The sequence below is a fragment of the Sphaerodactylus townsendi genome, linkage group LG11, assembly GCF_021028975.2.
Source record: "Sphaerodactylus townsendi isolate TG3544 linkage group LG11, MPM_Stown_v2.3, whole genome shotgun sequence".
In the NCBI taxonomy this organism is placed as follows: domain Eukaryota; kingdom Metazoa; phylum Chordata; class Lepidosauria; order Squamata; family Sphaerodactylidae; genus Sphaerodactylus; species Sphaerodactylus townsendi.
Genome location: NC_059435.1, coordinates 38522934 through 38550430, shown reverse-complemented (window position 1 = coordinate 38550430; position 27497 = coordinate 38522934). Strand labels below are relative to the sequence as shown.

Sequence of the window (27497 nt, the reverse complement as noted above, 5' to 3'; positions counted from 1 at the left end):
AGAGGTAAGAAAAGGGAGCTGATCCAGAGATGGCAAAGGAGAGTCTGTGAAAAATAAAAATAAAAGTCCACAGGGTGGAAAGGTAAGGAGACCCTGAATGGGGAGTAACAAAGGAGAAAGGAAGGTCATAAGAACATAAGAACAAGCCAGCTGGATCAGACCAAAGTCCATCTAGTCCAGCTCTCTGCTACTCGCAGTGGCCCACCAGGTGCCTTTGGGAGCTCACATGTAGGATGTGAACGCAATGGCCTTCTGCGGCTGTTGCTCCCGATCACCTGGTCTGTTAAGGCATTTGCAATCTCAGATCAAAGAGGATCAAGATTGGTAGCCATAAATCAACTTCTCCTCCATAAATCTGTCCAAGCCCCTTTTAAAGCTATCCAGGTTAGTGGCCATCACCACCTCCTGTGGCAGCATATTCCAAACACCAATCACACGTTGCGTGAAGAAGTGTTTCCTTTTATTAGTCCTAATTCTTCCCCCCAGCATTTTCAATGAATATCCCCTGGTTCTAGTATTGTGAGAAAGAGAGAAAAATGTCTCTCTGTCAACATTTTCTACCCCATGCATAATTTTGTAGACTTCAATCATATCCCCTCAGCCGCCTCCTCTCCAAACTAAAGAGTCCCAAACGCTGCAGCCTCTCCTCATAGGGAAGGTGCTCCAGTCCCTCAATCATCCTTGTTGCCCTTCTCTGCACTTTTTCTATCTCCTCAATATCCTTTTTGAGATGCGGCGACCAGAACTGGACACAGTACTCCACGTGCGGTCGCACCACTGCTTTATATAAGGGCATGACAATCTTTGCAGTTTTATTATCACTTCCTTTTCTAATGATCCCCAGCATAGAGTTTGCCTTTTTTCACAGCTGCCATGCATTGAGTTGACATTCCCATGGAACTATCAACTAAGACGCCTAAATCCCTTTCCTGGTCTGTGACTGATAGCACTGACCCCTGTAGCGTGTATGTGAAGTTTGGATTTTTTGCCCCTATGTGCATCACTTTACATTTTGCTACATTGAACTGCATTTGCCATTTCTGAGCCCACTCATCTAATTTATCAAGGAGGTCCGCTTGGAGCTCTTCGCCGAATCCTTTGTGGTTTCCTCACCACCCTACATAATTTGGTATCATCTGCAAACTTGGCCTGCCACGCTTCACCCACCCCTATCACTTTCCAGGTGGTCATCATTTACCATGAATAGGTTAAAGAGCACTGGTCCCCAAAGAAAGCGGATCGCTTAGGGGACACCACTCCCGACATCTCTCCATTGTGAGAATTTCCCATTTACACCTACACTCTTTGTTTTCTCTGTTTCTCAACCAGTTTTTAATCCATAGGAGGGACTTCCCCTACTTATTCCTTCATTGCTGAGTTTTCTCAACAGTCTCTGGTGAGGAACTTTGTCAAAAGCCTTTTGGAAATCCAAGTAGACAATGTCCACCGGTTCACCCCTGTCCACATGCCTGTTTACACCCTCAAAGAACTCTAGTAAGTTTGTAAGACAGGATTTGCCTCTGCAAAAGCCATGCTGACTCTTTCTCAGCAGGTCTTGCTTTTCGACATGTTTTATAATTTTATCTTTAATGATAGATTCTACTAATTTACCAGGAACAGATGTCAAACTGACTGGCCTGTAATTTCCCGGGTCCCCCCTAGATCCTTTCTTAAAGATTGGTGTGACATTGGCCATCTTCCAGTCTTTAGGGATGGAGCCTGATTTCAAGGATAAGTTGCATATTAAAGTGAGAAGATCAGCAATTTCATGCTTGAGCTCTTTAAGAACTCTTGGGTGAATGCAATCTGGGCCAGGGGATTTGGTAACATTTAGTTTATCCAATGGCTGCCAGAACTTCTTCCTTGTCTACCACTATCTTCGCTAGTTCCTCGGATTCACCTCCTAAGAAGCTTGGTTCAGGTGCAGGAATGTTCCTCCACCTCCCTTCTTGGGTGAAGACAGATGCAAAGAATTCATTCAGCTTCTCTGCAATCTCCCTGCCATCTTTTAGCACACCCTTTGTTCCTTTGTCATCTAACGGGCCTACCGCTTCCCTTGCTGGCTTCCTGCTTTTGATGTACTTGAAGAACTGTTTGTTGCTGGTCTTGATGTTCATAGCCATGCGTTCCTCATAATCCTTTTTTGCCTCCCTTACAGCTAACTTGCTTCTCTTTTGCCACCATTTGTGTTCCCTCTCATATTCTTCATCAGCCAAACTGGACTTCCATTTTCTAAAAGACATTTTCTTTTTTCTGATAATTTCCTCAACCTCTCTTGTTAACCATGGTCCACATGGAAGGAGAGAGGAAAGTGGGGAGAGGGATAGGAGACTTGCCCTGTGCACAGATTACAGTGAATGCAGGTACATCCTGCATATAGATTTGTCTGTGGCTCTTGCCCCTTTAATACAACTGCTTTTACCATTAGGGAGCCTCTTAGGGCTCAATGAGAAGAAGGGAAAGGGTTGCAACACCAGGAGAATTAAAATCCTCATCTCCACTGACATCCTTGGCCTGCTTCTGGCCACTAGGATGCCATTCCCTCTGGGTCATTTTTGTGCCACCCATGTGCCCATGAGCTACTGGGGATTGGAGGAAAGTTTTCACTGGCCTGGTCAGGTTCATCCTGCCCCATCCATTTAGCATTAAACCAGATACATTTCCCTGCCACCAGTCTGCAGCCCTGCCCCACTAGAGGTCTGCTAATTGCTTCTTTACTCAGGAGCCAGCCCTGCAGCCTGCCTGCAGTCCATTCCCCCTTGAGCCCTCCCTGGTTGTCCTGTAGCTCAGATGGGTAGCATCAGGCCAGCCTCACCCTGAGCAAACAAGGACAGCCTGGTGCCATCCCAGCAGAGCATGGTCTGGCTGGTGGTGCAGACAGTTGACCTGACTGTCTGTTGTCATCATGGGGGAGAAAGATGGGATTTATATTGCTGCCGATGGTAAAGTTAAGTGGAGTCCTACTGCCCAACAATGCATAGTGTAGTGGTTAAGAGTGGTGGCCTTTAATTTGGTGAACCAGGTTTGTTTTCCCAGCTGCTCCACATGAAGCCTACTGGGTGGTCTTGGACTAATCAAAGTTCTCTCAGAACTCTCTCAGCCCCAACTACCTCACAAGGCACCTGTTGAGAGGGGAGGGGGAGGAAAGTCGATTGTAAGCCTCTTTGAGACTCCATACAGTTGAGAAAAATGAGACATAAATCCAAACTTCTCTTCTTCTGTTTATTAGAAAGAACCAATGTCCATCCACCTTACAAATGACCAGTATCTAGATAAATGTGGTGTTTAAATTGCACATTCAGTTGTACTTGAATTGAATGTAACATGATAATTACTCAATGCATGTATAAGGAAGAATTAACATTCCAGTGCATGCTGATTGTAGGTACATTCACTGTAACTTGTGAACAGGACTGCTGTGTTACTGGGAAGCTAAATCTGGAGCAGAGAGGGTAGGCAGGAGGGATAATGGGACTTCCCCTCCCCCCAGGCCTCAGTGATTTCACCCTATAATGTATACTTAATTTTGTGCTGGGTCATCACAAAACTATTTCTTAAAGATACCTTGCAGTGAACCTGTTCTGAGCCTGGATCACCCTTTTGGATTCTCTTCTGTACATGAAAAAAGAAACCCAACATCCAGAATCAGCACTGTTGAGAGGTATTCACTAACAACCCAAGGACTGACATTGTTACTTCCATCAGCAACTGATTGTCTCTCGGGTGGGGGAGGGGGCACTGAATCCAATTAACTTGCAACAGATTATTTCTTTTCCTACAAGATAATTGCTGATCATCTGTACAAAAAGAGGCTCTTTAGTGCAGCTGCATGAGCCGCTGCTCAAGAGAAGGTCTGGCTCAGGGCCATCGGAGAGAAGCCAAGACTATTCATTGTCGGGCTCCCTGAAATCAGCTGGGACGTAACCACTGTAACTCCATTTATTTCACACTGACTCGAAATCCACTAGCTTTCTCTGGACTGTGTCTGAAGAATACGCTCTTACTAGTATCTGTATTGTTTGACTAAAACATCGAAGGAATATAGTCGTGCTAAGAAAATCAGTGCCACTCTGCCCCCACCCCCAGTTTTGGTCCTTGCTGGCTAATTCCCACAACCACCACATTGGGAGACTTGTGCTCTTCTCTTCCAATCCCAAATTAAATCTTTCTTGTGCTGGACAGTTGTAGGGGGTTCAAATTTGTTCCAAAGCTGTGTGGGCCACTTCCTCAGGTCTTTCTGCAGGCATCTTGGTGATACTGGCAGGGCAAAGGCTTTTGGCAGGGCAAAGGCTTTTGGCAGGGCCTCACCTGCTCATGGTGTTGGCTAACATGAAGCTTTGTTGCAATTTTTAAATATATAAGTAAAGGAGGTTTTGCCTCCCCACATTCCCATGGAATCTGCTATGATGCTTTAACCCCCCCCCCCCCTTCTCAGCAAGAGAGTTGGTCAACACTCATACAGGCACCTCTCTGCCTTGGTTCCGGTATCCATCCTGCACCAAGGGTAGTGCCATGCCATTTCATCCCCTCCCCTGCCCTCACAATAACACACCCATGCTTTCCCCAGATTGTGCAGCTTCCTGACTGCTACCCCAGAAGAGTGACTCCATTGTGAGAATAAGCTACAGATGTGTGCGTACATTATAACTTTCCTAAATATGTGATAGGCGGTGTATTACAAAATTGCCCCCCACATATTCTAGCCATAAGACAAATGACCCTCAACAATGATGCCACATCATAGAAAACAATCTGGCTAACCAGGAACAACTGAGTTATATGAACTGGCTTCTTAATGTGTTATAAAATTTGGTCTTTCCATTGTGAACTGGCATTTAAGATCAACTGCATGTCTTTTAGTCTTGTTCTTTGGTTGTGTCTTGACTTCAATGGGACTTACACTTCACTAGTTCTCCCTGGATCAGTTTCAGCATAATTAGAACACACTCAGAAACAATCTAGTTTTAATAAAAAGGTAATGCATGGTGGACTACTGCTTCATGGCAAAGCTGCACATGTTTGTAGGAAAGAAAGTGATGGATGGTTAAAGCTAGAAAATATTCAAATATTCAACCTCTGATTTCAGTCAACATTTTTTTAAAAAAAAGCATCGAGAATTCAAAGCTTGAAATTTCAGAACATATTTTTTTGGATATTTTGTTAGGCTTTTTTATTTTCGCTGGTTTTGCTCCTTCTAAAGAACTCAGGGTGACAGACATGAGTCTCTCCCAGATCATTCACCTCAGTTCTTTAGTCTGGTGGTGCATAAGATTCAAAACAATAGGTTGGAAGCTTTCCCTCATTAACCTGGTCATGGTGTCCCTAAACTGGACTCTTGAGTTATGAGTTCCCTTTCTGTTCCACTACTACTAAGCACAAAATTTCACAAACATTTACTTCATCTTGCTGTTTGTTGTTTGCCACTGATCTTTGATGGGAGGACACACATAATACTCAGAGATGGCAAGATAATGGTCAAAACTATGGCAACCCAACATTAAACATTGTTTATCTGGGGTTGCATGCTGAGGGAAAACTAAATTAACTTAAATGGAAGGCCGGAAATAATTCAGATTTAAATATTGTTGACAATGGCTGATTTTTTGTTTTCCCATTTACTGTACAGGAAGATTAAGTGGGCCTGCAAAATATTTATATTGTTAACATGTTAGATTGCATAGTCTGGCCAATTTATCAAATAAAAGTCTTATTATTGCAGGGGCTGCAGTCAGAACTGAATAGTTTAAAAAAAATGAATGAGACAAAGTATGTACATTCTTTGTTTGGTGTGGAAAGAAACCAAAGGCATGGCCCGATTACACTCCAAAAAGAGAATGCAGGAGAAAGTTGGCCTTCCTGAGTGGAAATTCTACATTTGGGTGGCCTTCTACAGTCTGTGTGGGACTGGCAGATTCCGGTTATGAATGAAGAGTTTGGCTTAACCTGGCAGGTTGTCAAATTTTCTGTTGAGATCTTTCAGTTGGCCACCACACTGACAGAATTTCTCTGGCTCACACCGGTGAATTATCAGCTTCATGGAAAATAGGTCTCATTTGCTGAAGAGCTAAGAATGCTTAGTGGAGATTTTTTCCCCAAATATTTTCTCAAATTGCTAATTAATGAGACTGATTTGCCATTTAAAAATGTGTGAAATCCTTCTCTAAGAATTTCAAGAACCTTGGGAAGATTTAGGGCTAATTCCAGTCAGCCTTTTCAATATCTTTAATTCATCCAAAATCAGCTGTTGGGAAATGCATTTGGATTGAGGCAGTGGTCCTGAGGCAGGGGGCTTAATATTCTATCCCTATGCCATTTCCTTAAAAGAACTGTCTCTACTCAAACTATTGGACTGGGGGGGGGGGGGGGGGAAGAGTTCTGTCTCACCCCACCCTCTCCCACCATTAGGGCTAGTGGTGCCTTGGAAAGGCTGATTTCTACCCAGGAAATAGTGTGTCTGCTCTGCTGTGGTGGATGGGGTGTACATCAAGACTCCTGTGTCTTCAACAGCTGCACAAGAGGGACAAATTTAACATTACTGCCATCACCACGTCTCGCTGCTAGCTATTACCAACGTCAGCTCCAAATATTCCTCTACGTGGAAGCCAATGGAACAAGCCTCAATATGACAGCCTTTACATATAGATGAATCACTTGGATGGCTTGCCTTGGTCTTGGGAAATTTTCTAATATTATAAGCCAGCGCTGCAAAGCAGTTGCCATTTGAGGCTGTTTCTACAATGCAGAAATCATAATGTGTGAAATCCCTCTGAGCACACAAGCTCTTTGTTAAATTGTACCCCAATCCTGAATTGCTCATACATCCCAATTCACTGTCTTTTAGAGAACCGGTTTTAGGATTCTGAGCAATCCTATGCAGGACAATAAAAAGAAGGGATATTCTTAGGATTGCACTGCAAGAGTCTAAAGACCAGTTGCTCTTTAGAAACTTCCTCTTCAGAAAGCTAAGTATATGGGAACTGGAGAATTAGACCATGAGCATCATGCCATTTGGCCCTCCCTCATAATCCCTCCTTCCAAACCAATGCTACATTTGCTGCTTTTATGTTCTGTATTTTAACTTTTAAAATTGTTTTAATGAAGTGTGGTATGGATTGGTTGATTTTAATGGTTTTTAAATGGGATTTATCATGTAGGTTTTAAATTATTAGCCACCTTGGTGGCCCTTATAAGGGCAGAACGGTAGCGTACATTTTTTTGTGAATAAAATAGATAACTCTAGTAAACTACAGGTTAGATCTTAAAACTTTTGCTCCAGATGAAGCATCACCTCAATTCTTTGAACACCGTCTTCTTTCTCCACTCTTCGGCCCATTGCAGTCTGTTGTCTTCCCTTGCCCAAACTACCCTCATAATTAATACCTTATTCCACCCCTCAAACTGGTATTTTTGCCGGTTCACATCTCAGGAGCCCATTTTTCCCGTGTGTCTTCACAGTCGTCCTGTTCCATCACGGATCTCTCTGCCCCCTCAATTCTCTTTTCCCATGCCACAGATGTCTTTACACCGCTACTGTTCCCCTGACAAGGTCTATCCTTCTGGCGTCCTCCCTCCTTTTCTTGCGGTAAGATCATGTCTGCCTTCATTACCTTCCTTATCTTTGTGTTTTCCTTCAGCATCCTTAATGATATTATTACTCTTTTTATTTCTCAACCCCTCATTGCTGCTCCTCCTAGCTATGCTTGAGAGCAACAGCACTGTGCTTTTACACTCCCAGAAATTCATAGGAAGGGTATCGAATGGTTGGTGGACTACAAGGGTAGGCAAAAAGTGGCACCAATTTCATTAATACCTCTGAAAACAAGAAGTAGTGATGGAGACATTGATACAACCATCTCAGCTCACTCTTTTTGCTGAGATTGTGTGATCCTTAGATTCTCTCAGAGTGGTTAAAGGACACACATAACTGGTATTTGCCCACAGGACCACAATCAGCTATGGGCTTTGTTGTGCAGGTCTAGCCCAAAGTGTGAATTGGCTTAACACATGTCATCATTATACACATCATAGTAAATTTCTGTGAATGGACCCACGTTAAAGAAGTGGTATCATAGGTGCTATCTGGCAGATAAAAACAGACTTATAAGGCCAGGCTTTCAACTATTCTAGTGGAAGTACATTTTCACACTTATAGGTTTCATAAAAACAAGCAGCTGCTACCTCACAAAATACTGATGTTAAAATTAATATAGTTGTGAAGAAATACAGTGGTTGAAGCTACAGTCCTCTCAGATTTGCATTCATTTTTGTGCCAATGCAGCAAGCAAAGCATCAAAATGCTTACTGAAGAGTTCCACATAACCTGATTTGGCAAGTCACTGGGTTGTCATGACATTTCAAAGAAGTGTACACTATGGAGTTCCCGCTACTCTCCTGCCCAAATCCAAAAGATTCCCTAATGTGATTACTTGAGAAATATTTCCATGCAATTTTTGACACACATGCCTCAGTTTCCAGTCAAATCCATCCCAGTGAAGCTACAATACAGCCTACTACAATTAAAAATAAACACCTTAAGGTTTATTGAAAATATAAGTTAAATGTTTCTACAAAAAAAGTAAAGCTGGTTTCTTAAAAGTTTGTTATGAACACAACCTTTTACAGTGTTTTAGTGCCACCTATAGATCACCAAAAGCAATTGCAGTTAACACATCAGATAACAAGCTGGTGATCAAAAGTTGATCTTGAAGGCTTGCTAAAAGGGCTCTTTCGTATGCAGTCGGAACTTAGACACATGACCTGGTTTTATATACTCTAACTCCAGTAATGGGTTATCACAGTGATGACAGATGATGAACCAGCTTATGCTTGTTCATACTCTAAGAGGCAAAATAAAAAACATTACCTGGAATTCCAAACAATGATTCAGTTATACTGAGACAGCATCGCATCAGGAAGTAGTCCAAGAAAACCACGTACTTGAACTTCCGAACCAATTTTTTTAAAAAGTAAAGGTACTAATGGAAATGGTTAACACTCCTACAAATATTCTTATTGAAGCCCTTTAGCAGAATTGTATCTAGAAGCTACAAATCCAACTGAAAATTTGAAGTCAACTGACTTAGGTGCAGGTAACTATGCATAAGACCAGGATGCATGCTGTTTGGAAACACCAAAGCAGCTATTATCTTTGCTTACCCTTACCCACCAAGATGGATGGCAATATTGTAGTTAGCTGACAAGTTTATCCAAATACAATGAGCATGATATGAAGCAACTTTGTAAAACAAAAAGCCAGTGAAAATATTGATAGAAGCTTAATTTCAACTGATCGGGTCTATGATATAGACCACATATCCATCATTCACAAAATGCCTCAAGTAGCATTCTTGCACTTCAGCATCCCATACGTCATCCTGGACACCATCAGGAAGGATCCAGGGTCTGCAATCCACTGACTGTTTGCAGGTATTTGCCCGGCTCAAAATAAATATTTCAGATAAGACAATTTCAGCAACTCTGGAATTTTGCCAGCTTTCATTGCATCCAAAAAAGATTGTGTCTTTAAATATATTAAGCATCTCTGAAGGCACCAAAACGTACGCAGTGTTTTGACAACAGTTGCACTATTCTCTCATGGTACATTAGCAGCTGGTGAGAAACATTTATCTTCTTAGATTCAGCTTCCCCATTTTTAATGGACAGCACAGTTCATCAGATGACCATCAGCATTTAACCAACTCCTTCTTTGTGGTAGGCACTGCAACTTCTTCACCGCACATAAATTGCTCCTAAAATTTAAAAAAGGATAAAATTCACACATTTGTTCAATATAACACCATCAACTACTAATACACCCAATAAAGAAAATGAAATAAGGATTGAAAACAGAAGAAAATGAAACTGCACCAAAAGCATGCTACTTCTCAAATAATTACATGTATATGTTAATTTGAGAGTGGCACTGATAATATACCTGCATAATAAGTCCACATCTGTTTAATATATTGAGTTAATTTTAATGAATAAACAACCCCCAGAAAGACTGCAGCTTTGTAAACAATATTTTTCTTTTTAAACTACTGCTTATCTAACCTCAGTTCTGCACCATCATAACAGCACAGCCTGTGGCTTGAAAATATCTGAGACTTTGGCTATAATCCTATGCATGTTGATTTGGAAGTCGGGAACTCTGTCAAACTTACTTCCAAATAAGCATAGGTTTGGGTTGTAAGCTATAAAACACAACTGAATTTCAAGGGAAACAAGACTGGCTTATCTTTGGAGCTGCAAAATTCATTCTCCTTTCTAAATATTCTACCTCTCTGCTTGGCAACAAGCAAGCCAGGTCCCCAACATGAGTGATGTACTGTGCTTTTGCAAGTACACTAAATCCAACATAGGGAAGGTGTACATACATACAAAAGTGTCCTCAAGAATAAGCGAAAAACAAGACAAGCTAAAGACAACATTTAAAGAACACATAATCTGCAAATTTCTGGAGCATCAAAACAATATTATTATTATTATTATTAATAATAATTCAATTTAGTATACCCCCCCATCCCTGAAGGGCTCTGGGCGGTGTACAACATAAAAACAGCATACATAAAATCATCGTCAGTACTATTATCATAAATACAATTAAAACAGCATAATATGAACTACAGCTGAAGCACCACATAATGGAGTTGATCATAAGGCAGATATGTTCGAGCAAAGGTGAAAAAACCACCCTCCCAAATAAAACAAGCCTATAAAAAGTGTCCACTCCTCACCTTGTCATAGATTACTTTCACTATAAGTGAACAACTAGGGCAGGTGGCCACATCTTCACCATTCTCCAGATCCTCCTGCAATAATATTAAAAAATGATCAGGCCATGGACAAAGCAAAACCCAGATTACCCATGTAAAGTGCAAAAACGCAAGAGGGGAACTAGGGTCCAACACAGTCTTCTGTCATTCTTGACAGAGCAGAGAGCTTAACAGTTCATAACAGAGTGTCAGTTCATTTCGATTCTCCATCCAACACTGGATGTCAGAGGCTCAAGAGTAGGACAGCATGCAGAAGGAAAGCAAGGAAGGTCCAAAACGGGAGCAACAGTCCCAGAGGAAACAGCCTACAAATAGTTGTGCCCCCAGACCAGGGGTCGGGAACCTTTTCCCCTCAAAGAGCCATCTGGCTCACCACCAAATTTGGCTCACCACCAAAGAGCCATTTGAAACACCACCCCCACCCCACTTTCAGCTTGCCCCGTCCATCCCATGACTTGCTGCAGCTCTCGCTCGCCCTCCCCCCTGCCCGCTCACACACCCCCCCCGCGGGCTAGAGATGTGCCCGCCCTGCTTCCTGCAGGGCGGGCAAAGAGGGGCCCGGCAGCTCGGCCTGCCCCTTTCTGGAAAGACACATTCCTCACTCCTCAAGAACTTTGCTGCTGATATGTTGATCATGTACACATTGATAAAGTTGGCAGAAACATTGTGCCATCCAAATAAGGCAATTCTAGAACTGAGAACCAGGGTGGAGTAGTAAGAGCAGCAGACTCTAATCTAGAAAACTGAGTTCAGTTCCCCACTCCTCACCATGAAGCCTGCTGGGTGAACTTGGGCCAGTCACAGTTCTCTCAAAAGTCTCTCAGCCCATGCGGAGTCGGGCAATGTCAAATCACTTCAGCATGTCTCTTGCCCTGAAATTCCTATGGGGTTGTCATTAGTCAGCTATGACTTGACAACACACCCTAGCCCAGACTGAAAGGCTCTTCTCAAAGACCAACGATGCAGGCTAGGGGTAGTCCTAGATCAGACACTATTTCAGAAACCCTTATCCCCCATCCCACTTTTACTAGGAAAAGTTCTGTCAGCAGCATTTTCTGCTAGGCGTCACAGAGATCCTGTCACTGTTGTATACACCCTGATACTGATTCTTTTTACTCAAAAGAAAGGCAACCTTGAATGTAAGACAACTCCCCCTTAAAATACACTCCTTTTTTTGACTGGCCATAAGTATAACTTGTGTGCCAGCCTAAGACTACACACTCTTTTTGTTTTCTTCTTTTTCTAATGGCGTAACTGGCGAAAAACCTAGCTTTGCATTAGAGTAAATACTACAAATTTTAGAGCGCACTGGGTATGTGTGTCTGCATGCATACACTCAAGTCACAGCTGAGTTATTGCGACCCCATAGGGTTTTCAAGGAAATACATTCAGAGACGGGTACGGCCCAAGAAGCCCCCAAGCAGTTTACCCGAGTGATGAGGAAGCGGTCCCCACACGGACACGGGTAGCTGTAGGTCTCGCTCTCTTCATCGTACTCGAAGTCCTCAATCTCCACTTCGTCGTGGAAAAGAAACCTGAACATGCCAGGTCCTTTCGTCGCTGGCAGCGAACATTCTGCAACCACGGCTGATCAGAAGACACATCATGCCCACCCAGCGAGGTCGTTCCCACCATCTTTTGCTTGAGAATTATAGGTGACCCAGATAGATACTGCACCCATACCAAAACTATAGAGAAACCATGGCGCATTTCTTTGACATATTGTGAACCATCTAGATTCGTGAAATCTACACATGCGCTGTAAAGTCTGTGCCTTTCTGGTATCTCGGGGAGATCCGTGAGCGAAAACGGAAGTGCGAGCGCTCCTTAGCGGGTCGGTCCCCCTCATGGAAACAGCCAATGAAAATCTAGATGCCTACAGAGAGCGAGCTAAAGCACTTGAACTTCCGGTGTTTCACGAAGTCTACAAGGAGAGGCAACGCTTTGATACTTGGCACACCGAGAATTACCTAAGTTTGGAAATCTCGTACACCTGAAGTCGGAAATAACCGTTAAGGGCTGAAATAACCGTTAAGGGATGACCACGGGCCAGTCAAGCAAGCGCCTCCCCCCTTTCATAAAGCGCGGGGAGACCAGAATGCGCATGCGTCCCTTTCCCCGGAGTGCTTGGGTGGCTGCCGGGAGACCCGGTCTCGGAGTCACCTGACCTTCCACAAGATGCCGGCCTTTTTGTTTTGCAACGCTAAGCAGGAAGTCGCGTTACTGGTACAATCGGCTTAGCCTTATACTGAGTAGGTCAGCAGCTGGAGTTTTGTAGCCGGCGGGGGAAAGTAAGTGCCACTTTCGTCCTTGGAAGGCGGCCCTGAGGGGGAGATGAAGCCGCCGGCGGTGTGGGGCTGGATTTGAATCCGATCCCGGTAGAGACCAGTCAGAGCTTTCGAAAGTCAAAGGTCCCTTTCTCAGGCTCTTCGTTTGGCTCTCGAAAGCTCATGGCCTGAAAATCTCATTGGTCACTAAGGGTTGCAGTAGGAGCTGAGTAGTGAGTTCACATCCCTTTCAGATATGGAAACTCAGTAGGTGACCTTGGCCAGACACGCTCAGCCTAGCCTGCGGGGGGGGGGGGGGGGGGGGGGTGTTGTCTTCAGATAAAATGGGAAGAAAAACAGGGTATATGTATATATATAGAGAGAGCAGGGGTCGGGAACCCACGCCGCATGCGGCTCTTCCGCCGCTGTTCTGCGGCTCCATGAGCCGAGCCGGGGGCCCCATCTTCGCCCGCCCTGCAGGAAGCAGGGCGGGCGCATCACTTGCCCGTGGCTGGCCAGGACCCGCCGCAGGCTTTGCCTCTTGCCCACCCCGCTGATTGAAGGCGAGCGCTTTCCCAGCGACCCGGTTGGGCTGAGCAGCCGATCCCCACCTCTTAAGCCCATCTCTTGCCCGCGGCTGACCCGAGGAATCAAGAGCTTTCCCTCTTGTCCAGCGGGGCGGGTGCTTTCCCGGCGGCCGGCCAGGCCGAGCCGCCGGACCCCTCTTCGCCACATACCTGCAGGAAGCAGAGGCGGAAGCGCTATTCCAGCACAGCGGCTGGCCAGGCCGAGCCGCGGAAGCTTTCCCTCTTACCGCCCCGCTGATTGCGGGGCGGGCGCTTTCCCAATGACGGCCAGGAATCGTCGCCGAGCCCATCTTCGCCATGCCCTGCAAGAAGCAGGGTGAGCGCATCTACCACATGCGGCCAGGCCACGAATCGCATGAGCTTTCCTCCCGCGCCGCCTTGCTGGTTTCCCTGCAGGCGAAGGATGAAAGAGGGGTGTAACCGAGGCGGGGCGGTGTGGGAGCAAGCCGGTGGGGGAGCGGAAGGCGTCGTGCAGAAGCTGAGTGCAGTGGCCGGAGCGGAGGAGTGCCGGTGAGCCAAATGGCTCTTTGAGCTGAAAAGGTTCCCGGCCTGGTGTAGATCCCCGGTGTAGATCGAGGGAAGTAATTGTACCACTCTACCCTGCATCGGTCAGACATCACCTAGAGTACTGTGTTCAGTTCTGGGCACCCAATTTAAGAAGTAGATTGACAAGCTGGAATGTGTCCAAAGGAGGGCAACCAGAATAGTAAAAGGTCTGGAATCCATGCCTTATGAAGAGAGACTTAGGGAGCTGGGGATGTAGAAGTGAAGGTTAAGGGGGCACACGATAGCTATGTTTAAATATTTTTTCTAACACCTGTAGACCCTGCCGTTCCCCCCTCCCTCTTCCTCCCCCCTCTCTTAGGGAACTATGAGTAGGACGCCATCAGTAATTCTGATATTAAGATGCTGCATTTTAATTGGGGGTTGATTTTAACATATAGAGCCATATTTAATGATTATCTATAACTTGTTTTTATTGTGCTCTATCTATTTGTTTGTTCACCGCCCTGAGCCCTCTGGGGGAGGGCGGTTTATAAATACAATAAATAATAATAATAATAATGTCGAAGAGGGAGCAAGCTTGTTTTCTACTGCCTCAAGATGGCGACACTGGGGAAAGACGCTAGCTGTGCTGCTACGAAAAAAACGTAAATTTATCTTGATTCTGCTGCTGTTATATATGGTTTTAAATAATTTTGACTGTGTAGTTAACAAGTGCCTGCAGTTGTGAGCTGCTTGAATCTGTGTCAAGGACAACTGTGGAATTTTGGAGCCTAATTGAGTGTCTGTCTTCAGATTACTGTGTGGGCAGCCTGTTAGTGATTTACGCTTGAGACCCCCACACTTTGCTCTCTTGGTCTCTAGACAGGCGGGGTGTTTAAAGCAATTACTCAACAACTAACAGGATTTCCATCTACCTAGTGGAGCTATCGTGACTGGGCTAATGGCAGCTAGGAAACGCCTGAGAAATACAGAGGAGCTGAGCCCTCCTGCGTCCAAGCAACAAAAAATAGACGATTTTCTGTTACCTCAGGGTGAGACTCCGCTTACATTTACTATTTCAACATCAAATCGGTTCTCCCCTTTGACTCTGGAGGAAAACACACCCCTTGCCCCCTCTGAAAATGAAGGTGGAACAGTGGGAGTCACTAACAATGCTGTCTCAAGCTTGAGCTTACCCACGAGGAGCCCCATTAACTTAGACTCAGAGGAGCTGGCTACGTCATCACAACCCACCTCCAGGGAAGGAGATATAACATGCAAGGCATGTCTGAGAAGTGTGTCTGACACTGCCTCTCTTTGCAATCTTGTTGCTAGAACTCTTAGCAACATTTACAGTGAAATTAAAAAGATCCAAATGAACTTAGACTCATTGTGTAAACAATCTTCTGAGCAACATGCTATGGATTCAGCTCACAGAACAGAGAACAAGGGTGAACTAAAGTTGACAGAACCATCTGCACCATTCACCTTAAATGCAAACAAATCTGGCTCAATTTTTCAGAGTACCTTTAATACCCAGCATGTTAACCATCAACAACTGATACTTGAGAACAATAAAATCTGTCTCAATATTTTCTACTATAATGGCTGCTTGCCTGTCTGGAACTCTTTGAGTCTAGCTAAACGCCATCTAAGTGTGTTACTTAAAATCAGAGCAAAGGAGATAGATCTTATCTCAGTAGAATCAATCAATGCTTCAAATTACCTGAATGACCATCAGAGAGTACTACTAACATTTGTTTCACCAGTTATTACAAAAGAACTGTGGAAACGTAGGATTACTCTTAAGAGCAAAGGCATTCTTCCCTCACGGGTTTTTCATAATATTATTGTGTCTCCATTAGTTCCAAACCTCTCAAAAAGGAGACTTAATCCTGATTTGGAATTGCCCGATACATCTGCAAACAGGAAACTGATGGGCGAAGTTCAGTTTGAGGTCAACCCCAGGGATCCCTCTCTTCATTCTATGGCACAGGATCTTAACCATAGCCCAGGGAAATGGGGACTACACCAGGAATCGCTTGTTGGAACAAAACTAATTTAGAATAGACAACACCTTTCTGAGCCTTATGGGAACAAAATTCCTCTCAAGAACTATACATTTGCCCCTCCTAAGACTCTGCCTGCCTCCTTCCACTGTTATGTGAAGACCTCTCTGCATCCCTTCTCAGGCTGGCTCCTCAACATTCCTTAGAGTTACCTCTAGATGGATTATGAGTTGGACTTTCTATCTCTTTTAAAGACTTGCAATTGGGATCTCAACAGGGATACAAAGGGAAAAACCTAACAAGAGTTGATAACTGATGGAGAGAAACCTCACCCCCCTCAGCTTCTTCTGCAATTAGATTCCTTCACTCAGATGGAGATATAGAAGGAACGGAGATCATTGAAGTGTACAATAATGGAGACTCCAGATCCAGTGTGCTAAGCAAATAATCTGCTAAGGCTTTTTTAGGATGCCAACAACCTTGAGAAACTTTTATAGAACTGGACTGACGCCCAGTCTGCCGATGCCAATTTCCCTTCCCAAATTCAGCTTAGTATCCTGGAACATTAAGTGGTTGGAACAACAAAGTTAAAGACCTGAGTTTAGGGAAATGTTAACGGGCTATGATGTTATCTTGCTGCAGGAGACTCTTGGTCTGCATCTCTGTGATCTTTCTCCCCGGTTTTCCATCATATTGTGTCCTGTGCCTTTTGAAGCAAATTCTAAAAAGGAAGGGCCCAAGCAGGTTTATCAATACTAATTAACTCTTAACCTTTGATGTCCATGTGAAGGTTCTCCCAGCAGCCTCCAAACTTGTACTAATCTGTTCTTGTTAACTAATGAATATCTTTAATACAATTTTAATAAATGTATATTTCAATTTCCACTTACAGATAGACTCGAAGTTATCTAAACCAATGGCATGATTTTGGTAACTATTTTGAAGACATTGGTGAAATTCCCCTCAGCTGACTCTTCATAGTAGCTGGAGATTTTAATGCCAGACTGGGGGGAAACGAACAGGCCCTATATGATGCTGCTAGTTGACCCAGAGTTCTTACCAGAGGGCTGCTGTCTATCTAGAATATCTTAAAGACAAGACAATTAATGTAGCTGGAGTTTATTTGTTTAAATTTTGTATCAAGCCTAATCTGACTATTGTAAATGCCTTGACCACTTTTAACGGATCAGGTGGAATTTACATATATCTCAAAAAGAGGGTGCAGTGCTCCTGATACAACTCCTAGTGTATCCTCTAAGATCAGGAAACATGTTGTTAAATTTCAGATTGGTTTTAATCATATGAGCCGTATCATCTACCACTAACTATCACCATATCAATAAACTAATTTTTTCTGAGGTTAAACCAGCTAGCCAGTCTGGCATAAATTGTTAGGAATGAGCTTGGCCTAAAAATAATACTGGGGAAGTCAGCACCATACTCTATTTTCCCATAAGCTCATGGCCCTAAGATCACCTACTCTTCAAACCATTAATCCTGTTTTGTGTTTTACGCACATCTGAAGAGCTAACGCAGGAGATTATTGCCACTAATACTAATTCACTCAGTCATGTGGAAAGAACCAAATCAAGAAGTCGACATGACCTAGTACTAAATGATGAATACTATCGCACAAAGGGACTCCTCTTAATGGACATATATGCAATCTTTCGAGATACCTCCTGTAGTAATACTTTAAGTACATACTCCCCCCTAAATAACAAACTTCATACTATTCTCAAAGAATGTCAATTGATACTACTTAAATGATCACTAGAGCACCCTAGGCTATATAATAAACTGTAATCTAATTCAAGGAAGCCGGGTCCCTTGTATCCAATGACTCAGGGTTCACTTAGTTTCCCACGCTATATTTTGTATACTCCAGTCTTATCTTGGCAGAAATACTTCCTTGATGTTTTTAATGAGACTCCCCATTTTCCTAATTTTGCATTGTTTCTGCTCTACATAAACGACAGTCCAGAGTGGCCCCCTGTCAGTGCAGAAGAAGTGCGTGAAATTGTGCTTAAATTAAAGGACCACAAGGCTCCAGGACCCTAATGGTTCCCCTCAGAGTTATTTAAGAATCCTTTGTTGGATCATGGTGGTCCCCGGTACTAGCAGCTCTTTTTACATCCATAATTAAACAGCTCTTGTACCCATCAGATTGGACCCATGCGATTATAATTCCTGTCTTCAAAAAGGGAGATTTTTTTTGCTCCCTTCCACCACATCAACGTGGATTAGTTTATCCATCACTGGCATATATATGCAAAATATTTGCACAATAAACTCTCTTCATGGATTACAGAAAACAAAAAATCATTGGCTCAGGAGAACAAATAGGATTTCAACATGTAAAATCTACTTTAGATCATTGTTTGATCCTTAGGACTCACACAAAAAAAATACACCAGCGGAAGCAAATCATCCCTGTTTGTATCTTTTTGGACTTTAAGGCATTTGACTCTGTCTCCAGAGATCGACTGAGACATCAATTGACATTGATTCATAGAATGTTCTCCTGATGGTATACTTCTAGTCCTTGAGTATACCTCAATTAATAGGGGTGTCAAACAGGGTGTTTTGGCCCCAACCCCATTTTAATCTTTTTTTAAGTGATCTGGCTTCCTCTTTGATGTAGGAGGATTCCTCGCACTGCCCTGCTAGTTTCTGAACTTCATATATGACCATACCTTTACTTTTGTATGCTGATGACTTATATTACTCTCCCATACAAAAGCTGGCTCTTTGAAACTTAATACTGGCACGCTGTGTTGAACATTAAATCATAATAACCTCATTTTAATCTTTGCAAAGTCAAAAACAATGGTTTCTTTGCTTGTTCTTGGAGACCATTTAGTTGGCCAATAAATAAATGAACAGCTTGAACAGGTCAAACATTTTAAATACCTGGGTCTCCATTTTAATTATAACTCCTCCTCTTGGGTTACCCAAAGGAAATTGGCCATTGAATCAAGTGCTAAACTTAGCTGTGCGCCATTAGCCGCTATTTTCGCACCAAAGGTCATGAATTTGTACCTGCAGCCATTAAGGCATTTAATGCTAAAATCACCATGCAATTACTATAATGGAATCCCACTGTGGATACAAGCATGGAGCTGCGATATGGAAAGAGTTCAAATATGCTTTCTCTATAGTATATATTCTCGGCTTACTTCACTCAGTCCCATATGCTGCGGTCTGTTTGGAGGGCCAACATCTACTCCATACAAGAGCATGGTGCATGACCTTCCCAATTCCTGGATAATGATTGTGCTTTTTTAACAACTGTCACTAAAGCTTTACCTACCAGGCCTCTTCTTCTTTCATAGCCAAAACCGGAAGCGGTATCCCTTTGTTGAGGCGTAAAATCCATGAAATGGCTCCATCCTTGGATGCATTGGTTTTAATGAATGCTACCGAGCTTCAAAGCTGACTATCAAAAAGAGATTGTATGATCCTCGAAATATAGTCACCTGATGCAGCAGGGCTAATAAACGCTGCTCTCCCTTGCACTTGGGTATACCATTAAAACCTCATACCATGGCTAAGTATTTCCATTTGGTCTTAGAACCTAAATTGCGACGAGCCCTTACCCTTGTCTGTGGTAATATTCTCCCTTCAGCTACTCACTCAGGGCAGATTGCCAGAAAGTGCCTCTTAATGAAAGATCTTGTCCCTGCAGTCTGAAGCATTTAAGAATCAATCCAACATCGTGATATTACACTGCCCTTTGCTACACAGTTTAGCCAGGAATAAATATCTAAACTCCGGTGGTTAAAACCCCTCACTTGATAATATTAATCTATCAATTGTGGTAACGATGTTGGATTGTGGTTCTGCAAGTGTATTGGAAGCGCTGGCTAACTTTTTGTGCTCTGTCATCAGCAAACGGTTATAACTGTACTGGAGATTGTATCATTACACTGAGGTTGCCATTTTTCTGGTATATTGCTGCTGTTTTAATTATGCCATTAAAGGTTTATATATATATACTGCCTCAGGACTAGGACACTGAGTAATGAATTCAAGGTGCAGGAGAAGAGATTCCACCAAAACATTAGGAGAACTTTCTGACTGTCAGAGCAGTTTGACAGTGGGATTCACTGCCTTGGAGAGTGGTGGAGTCTCCTTTGAAGGTTTTAAAACAGACTGGATGATCATATGTCTGGAGTGCTTTGATTGTGTGTTCCTGCATTCCAGGGGAATGGACTTGAAGGCCCTTGTGGTCTCTTCCAACTCTATGATTCTATCTCTAGAGAGACAAAGATCTATTCACCAGGGAGACCAGATTATACCACCGCAATATAATCTGGCCTTCTGGTGAGTGGATATTTAACCAAAGGTTACAATCCTGTATGTGTTAGGTTGAGCCTATTGAGGGAAGCTTACAGGTCACAAGGACTTACTTTTGAATTACATGCAAGGCGGCTTGGTAGATATAGTTTTCAGGTAATCCTATCTTTTACAAGACATCACCCACCCCACCCATCACCCACCACCCTTCCCTGTTTTTGCTGGGCTCTTCATTCATCACACCCTAGCAACCTGAGGACCCCCACTGATTTAAAACTTTGTATAAACCCCCTGCTTTTAGCCCTCTACCTTCCTTAGACATGATGCATAGACCCTTTTCAGAGTGAATGTGCCAAGACACATGTGCTTAGTGGAGGTTTCTGTCTTTTTGCATCCTTGAAATAACGCAGTGAGAATGACATCAGCTACACCGTGAAAGGAAACTTTTTTTCTGCACAGAGGATGAAAGGTAGAAGGTAGCTGATACTACGGGGTTACAATTCAAAAGGCTCTGGCCCAAGTTCTAATGTATCTCACCCTTTCATTGGAAGGGATTTTTGTACTGAAGATAAGCAACTTCTTTATTGGTTGATCTAGGTAGGAGCCAGCTGCACGTGGGTGGGAGGGGACCTACAAGAAATTCCAAAACAAATCTAGACAGAAAAATCCAACATATCACAACACCTGAATTTAAACTGAAAATTGCCATTGGCTACTGTTATCTGTCAAATTCACCTCTTTCTCAGCAGAGGAATAGAAGAGGAATAAGAGATATTAAAACAAGGGGCAGCAGAGGCGATTGGCAGGCCTCCAAGATTCTTCAGGTGATTGTACCTTTTACCATCATGCCTTACAGCCACGGGCATCTGGGTTAGCAAGTAGCTCTCCATAGTTGAGCTATCTAGATACTAGAATGGCTCTTCTTAGCAGAAACACAAGCTAAGGCTAAGTTAAAAGGAGGCCTTGTGAGAATAGGGTATTGTTTTCTGACTAAATGTGTCCGGCTGAAATATCCACAAATAGAAAGAGTGATGGAATTATGATGCAGGTACCTGACTCAAGGCAAGGTCTGTGATGTCACCACCTGTCCAGGAATGGATGACTTTGATGTTTTTCCCCATTCAAACTAGTAGTTACTTTTATAATAAAGGTAATGACATTGATTGATTGGCAAATAATTTGTCTGTTTAGAGTTAAACGGGTCTGGCTATTTCAGATTCTTGTCTGAGCTTCCTGATTGATATTCAAGACAGAGAGAGAAAAAACTGAACAACGTTCTAATTATTTACTTTAAATTTTTTATTTACAGGTGGAATTAAGACTGAATAACGGTATGGTCTGCACTGCCGTTTTTGCTACCCCTCTATTCCTGAGAGGTACTGCTGGAATTATTCCAATTTGTTCATCATTCTTACAGCCAAAATATGCAGCTTTGTATTACTGCACAGTAAACGGGTAAGATTTGTGTACTGAAAACATTTCTGTGCCATATATGTGTTCACCTTCTACTATTATATTAACAGTGCAGTCCTAAGCAGAATTACACATTTGGCTTTAGGATTGTACACTAACAGCCCAATCCAGAAGTGGGGGGACCTCTGCAGTGGCTGGAGATAGTGCTGCAAAGGTGGCACTTTGCCTCCTCCAAAGGTGTTTCAGGCGGCACAGGAATGAGGCAAAACTGAAAAACTTCCTGCTGCCCAAATAACTCTACTGGAGAAAAGGATTTATGCCACACTTTTTGGTGGCGTCAGTCTGCAACCAGGGAGGAGGGCATTACCAGGCTGAAACCTTGGTGGAGTAAAGTTGGCTCTACCCCTGGAACACCTCTGGCCCACCATCCTGGTACTTGTCCACCATCTTACAGGCCCTGTGAAATTGCATCAGATCCAACAGGGCCTGGGTCTTACTAGACCAGGGGTCGGGAACCTTTTCCGCTCAAAGAGCCATTTGGCTCACCCTCCCCCGCTCACCCCCCCCACTCGCTCGCACGGCCCCGTCCGCTCCCCCACCGACTTGCTCCCTGCCCCCCCCGCCCGCCCGCTCACACACACACCCCGCGCCTGCAGGGCAACCAGCAAGGCGGGCGGGAGGAAAGCCCGCGGCGTGGCCTGGCCGGCTGCGGGCAAGAGATGCGCCCGCCCTGCTTCCTGCAGGGCGGGCGAAGATGGGCTCGGCGGCTCGGCCTGGCCGGCCGCCGGGAAAGCACCTGCCCCTCCCCGCAAGAGGTAAAGCCCGCGGCTCGGCCTGGCCAGCCGCGGGGGAGAAATGCGCCCGCCCTGCTTCCGCGGGCAAGAGGTAAAGCCCGCGGCTCGGGCCAGGCCGGCCGCGGGGGAGAAATGCACCCGCCCTGCTTCCTGCAGGGCGGGCGAAGAGGGGTCTGGCGGCTCGGCCTGGCCGGCCGCCGGGAAAGCACCCGCCCCGCAATCAGCGGGGTGGGCAGGAGGGAAAGCCCGTGGCTCGGCCTGGCCGGCCGCGGGCAAGAGATGTGCCCGCCCTGCTTCCTGCAGGGCGGCCGAAGAGGGGACCGGCGGTTCGGCCTGTCCGGCCGCCGGGAAAGCGCCCGCCCCGCAATCAGCGGGGCGGGCAAGAGGCAAAGCCCGCGGCGCGTCCTGGCCGGCTGCGGGTGAGTGATGCGCCCGCCCTGCTTCCTGCAGGGTGGGCGAAGATGGGGCTCGGCTCATGGAGCCGCAGAACAGCGGCGGAAGAGCCGTATGCGGCTCGCAAGCCGCGGGTTCCCGACATCTGTACTAGACAGAGGATTCCAGGAGATTAGGGCCAGGGCAGAGAAAGCCCTGGCCCTGGTTGAGGCTAGCTGGACATCTTTCAAGCCAGGGGTCACCAGAAGATTGGTACTTGCAGGACATAATGTCCTTCGAGGGATATAATGAGTGGCAGTCCCATATGTACGATGGTCCCAGACCGTTTAGTGCCTTAACGGTATGCACCAGAACCTTGAACTTGGTTTGGTTCTTCACCCGGAGCTAGTTCAGCTGGCAGTGCGCCAGTTGAACATGTGCCCACCAAGGGATCCTAGTGAGGACCTGTGCTGGAGTTTCCAGAACAAGCCCAAGGGTAGCCCTGCATAGTTGCAGTAGTCTAGCCTAGAGGTGACTGTTGCACAGATCGGTGTTACTAGGTCAGTTTGGGATAGGTAGGGTGTCAGTAGTCTTGCCTGGCAAAGGTGGTAAAAAGCCAAGCAAAGGACATGTGTGACTTGAACCTCTATTGATCAGGAGGCATCAAATACCAAGAGTCTTGACAGACAGTGCAAGGGTTAAGTGCACACTGTCAAGAGTCAGTAATTGGCAAGTCCCATCCGAGCCTCCTCAGCCCAGCCATAGGACCTCCATCTTAAATAGTTTATTTATATTTATTTATTTATATTTTAGATTTATTAGCTGTCCTCCTCCGAAGGGCTCAGAGCGGTGTACAACAATAAAAGCATACTAATTCTTTATATAGCATTAAAAACCAACAACAGCAAATTTGTTAAAACAGTATCCCAGAAAATTTTATAAAACTCAGATGGTGATAAAATCCCTCCCCCACCCCCACCCCCGGCCCCCAGCCCACCAGAGACTGGGTGATGGAAGCAGATTTTCAGACCGGCTGGCCAAATGCCTGGTGGAACAGGTCCATTTTGCAGGCCCTGCAGAAACTCAGCAAGTCCCCCAGGGCCCTGGTCTCCTTAGTGAGCTGGTTCCACCAGAGCATGGCCAGGACCGTAAAGGCCCTGGCCCTAGTTGAGTTTTAGCTTCATTGAAAGTGCAATATCCAACTTCTATGAAAACAGCCTTTTGAGATAAATGTTCCCATAAGATAGTTATTACTTTTATTTCAAACTGTAGAAAGAGCTTGTATTCTCAGACATAAGACATAAGTTTTAGTGTTGTTACATTTAGTTGATTAATTAATCGGATTATTTATTTTAATTACTTTATCCCAACTCTTAACAAAATTGCTTCCTTTCAAGCCAACTAATGTTAACTGTGATCCACCTGGAGTCCAAATGAGAGAGGTGGACTATGAATCACCTAAATAAATAAAATGTGGCTTCTCCTGTTCAATAGAGGTTGTGCATTCTGATGAGGGCAACTGTTAACTTGTGCTTTGTGTTTAAAGCAAGATGAAATCCAAAAGAAACTTGGATCACCTGGAGAGAACAGCAAATGACTTTCGGCAGGAGGTTGGTGTCATAGCATAGAGACTCAAAATGAACTGTGTTGTGCAGAGCAGCCTAGGGGAATAAAATTCCACAGAGCACAGTGACCTCAGAAAGGTGCTAGTAGTGGGGCTTTTAATCCAGTAGCCATTGAAAGTATAATCTTGGGCCAGCTGTTGCTTCATAGCTTTGCTGGGAGAATAACGTGAAGCTAGCCCGCATCTCCCTGAAGGGAAAGACAGGACAGAAAGGACAGAAAGGAATGATAGAGAGGAGGAGTATGGGACACATACCGGTAGTCATGTAAGTTGTTTTCATGGAATGACTGAGATGGATCTGGGTCATCAGGGGCAGAAGAAAGTAGAGGTCACCACTGCATGCGGCTCATACTATTTTTTGACCGCCAGGGTTTGTGAAACAGCCTGGTAAATTTCTCTGTGGGATTCTGTGTCATTTATGGAATGGAATGCCTTCAGTTAAATAAAACATGAAAAGAAAATGTTGCTACAAGAGCTAATTCTTTTCTTGTTATTGAACACAGACCATTGCTCAGCAGCCATGTGAAAGGTTGTGTCCATATTTATAAGTGCATATAATTCTTTGTAATTTGCTTTTTAAAATCTGTTCTCTGTGCTTTTTTAATTTTGTTAATGGACTGTTTTGTTTCCTTGCAAATGGTGTCACTTGATTAGCTGTTGTGAGTCTGAGGAGATAAGACAGGATTTAATTTTTTTAACTAAATAAATATCTTCTCCGGCACCAAAAATCTGTTATCAGAGCATTAATACAGATGTTTAAAATATGCTGTAGCATAATTTTAAAAAATCCTCTCTAGTAATGATGCTTTGTTGGTCAAGTACAGTGAAGAGTAACAAACATTTTAAAAAGAATTTACTGTTCTTGGCATTGAAGGCACACTTGTAAATGAAGCAGTTGGAAACTTGCTTTGAAATAGTGGCAGTGTTCACGCTTTTTCTCATAACTTTGATACATGTTTCCTCGTTCTGCTCACATCCTGCATTTGATGTAGGAGAGTTTTCAAAAGTGCAAAATGGGAATTTGGTATTCTTTTTATGTAGAAACAAAATGGGACCTAGGGAGCTCTTCTTGCTGATTTCAGAACATGGATACTTTTACTAAGAAAGTAGGAATAGCAGTCTACTCTCTATGGTCTTGGTAAACAAGTTGGTAATGCTGTTCAGTCTAGCCTCAGCTTCTTTGTGGCTCTTGAGACTCTAATTACAAGGTCTGCTTAGTGTAGAGACTCTCTGACATTTGTTTGGTGATCAGGTTTATTTACAAGTCTGGGAGAATAATTCTGAGGGGAATAAGTAGAGAAACAGGGCGCTTTGCTGCCTTTTCTGCCCCTTTTTAGATTGTTCTGACTCAAACTCGTTTACTATGACAATTTTGAATCGAGAACCTCATAAAAATTGCCAATACTGTATTCACAGATTAGGTCTTGAGTGAATGTCAAGAAGAGAATGCGGAGTATATGCTCATTTCCTACCCTGGGGCTTCTGCATTAGAGACAACGTTTACCAAGTATCGTGATGGCAGTAGAATAATAATTAAATAGTACGAATGTTCTTTTGGCTCAGGGTTCCCTACTAAATTTAAGGATAAGTATGCTTGCTTTTAGTTGGCAAGCGTCCTGTTGTTTTACTGGACAGTAGACATGTTCAACTTTTTTTATATAGAGGAATTCATTTCCTGCCATATGTTTTAAATTAAAATGTTGCTGGCTAAAATGTCATTTGTTGGACTCCAGTCCTTCTGGATGGGAAATAGCACAGTTGTAACTGTAGTTACATGAAGGATTTTTTTTAGTTCTCTAAATTTATAGAGACTTGCAGTGGTTGTTGTAACGTGACTGTTCAGTATATTTAAACTCTGTAATCTAATGCAAATGTTTGGCTTGGGGGGCACAAGTGAGCTTTGTAAGTGGATCAGCAGGACACCGGCTGAGAATGTCCATCTGGAGCAAGTAAATTTTTACTTTGAGGCTGGACGGACTGGAGGGTATCAGACCAGGAGAGAATTCCTCAGGAATGTTCAGGATTCTCTGTTCAATAAATATGAGAGTGGGTGACGTTTGTGATCTATCTGCTCTGCACCTATTTAGATATTCCGATGCCTATTTAATCTGTAGTACAGTTGCTAGATTATTTCCAATCTTTGCATTTGGTACTATGCACAGGAACATTGAGTGGTCAGGAATCCAAAGAAGCTGTATGGAAAATATTATTGTGATCCCTTTCTTCCCTATACAGACAGTGTGTCCTACCTGGGGTTTTCCCATGAACCTGGTAGAGTCCTGTTTCTCTTTAGGGTTTTTACATAGGGCAGAATGACAAGGTTGGATGGAGATATGGGGGAAGATGACAGATGACTGGTTCCCTGTGATGGTCCAGTGCATTGCTTGTGCACGTATCCACTCATGTGGTTGGTTATTTTATATTTATTTAAGCACCTATATGCTACTTTTGACACTGGGGCTGCAAAAGAGCTTATTAAAAAAAACAGTGAAGTATCATTTAAACAAATGAAGAAGAAACAAAGATGTACAACACCATTTCCTGGGCTCGTTTACTAGATCAGGGGTCCTAAAACTTTTTAAACGTGGGGCCAGTTCACTGTCCCTCAGACCGTTGGAGGGCCAGACTATAGTTTTAAAAAAACTATGAACAAATTCCTATGCACACTGCACATATCTTATTTTGAAGTAAAAAAAAACAAAACGGGAACAAATACAATATTTAAAATAAAGAACAAGTAAAATGTTTCTATGCATGTTTCAATGCATGTTTTTGCATAGGATCAGGCTGTATTCTTTTCTAAGTGATCATGCATAAGATCACATAAGGGATCCCTGCCAAACAACTTTTCATCAACAAACACTACAACCT

General features: G+C 43.8%; 2 protein-coding genes across 4 annotated transcripts in view; one reads left to right on the top strand and one right to left on the bottom strand.

Annotated features, from left to right (window-relative positions):
• Positions 1 to 5174: 5174 nt before the first annotated feature.
• Positions 5175 to 12579, bottom strand: DPH3 (diphthamide biosynthesis 3). Its single transcript, XM_048510850.1, has 3 exons — positions 12205 to 12579; positions 10737 to 10811; positions 5175 to 9749 (listed from the first exon to the last, which is right to left on the bottom strand). The coding sequence occupies exons 1-3, from the start codon at positions 12316 to 12318 to the stop codon at positions 9684 to 9686; spliced, it is 255 nt and encodes an 84-aa protein (XP_048366807.1). The 5' UTR covers positions 12319 to 12579; the 3' UTR covers positions 5175 to 9683.
• A 44-nt stretch (positions 12580 to 12623) lies between these two features.
• The window catches only part of OXNAD1 (oxidoreductase NAD binding domain containing 1), a 28891-nt gene continuing 14017 nt past the window's right edge, over positions 12624 to 27497 (top strand). The window contains exons 1-3 of one of the 3 annotated variants that reach the window (XM_048510848.1): positions 12624 to 12823; positions 21733 to 21878; positions 24549 to 24612. In XM_048510848.1, the coding sequence (XP_048366805.1) occupies positions 21757 to 21878; positions 24549 to 24612 (186 nt within the window). In that variant the 5' untranslated portion in view covers positions 12624 to 12823; positions 21733 to 21756. Of the gene's footprint in view, positions 12824 to 12874; positions 13067 to 21732; positions 21879 to 24548; positions 24613 to 27497 lie in introns of those variants that run through there. The other 2 variants (XM_048510847.1, XM_048510849.1) reach the window with 2 other exon arrangements.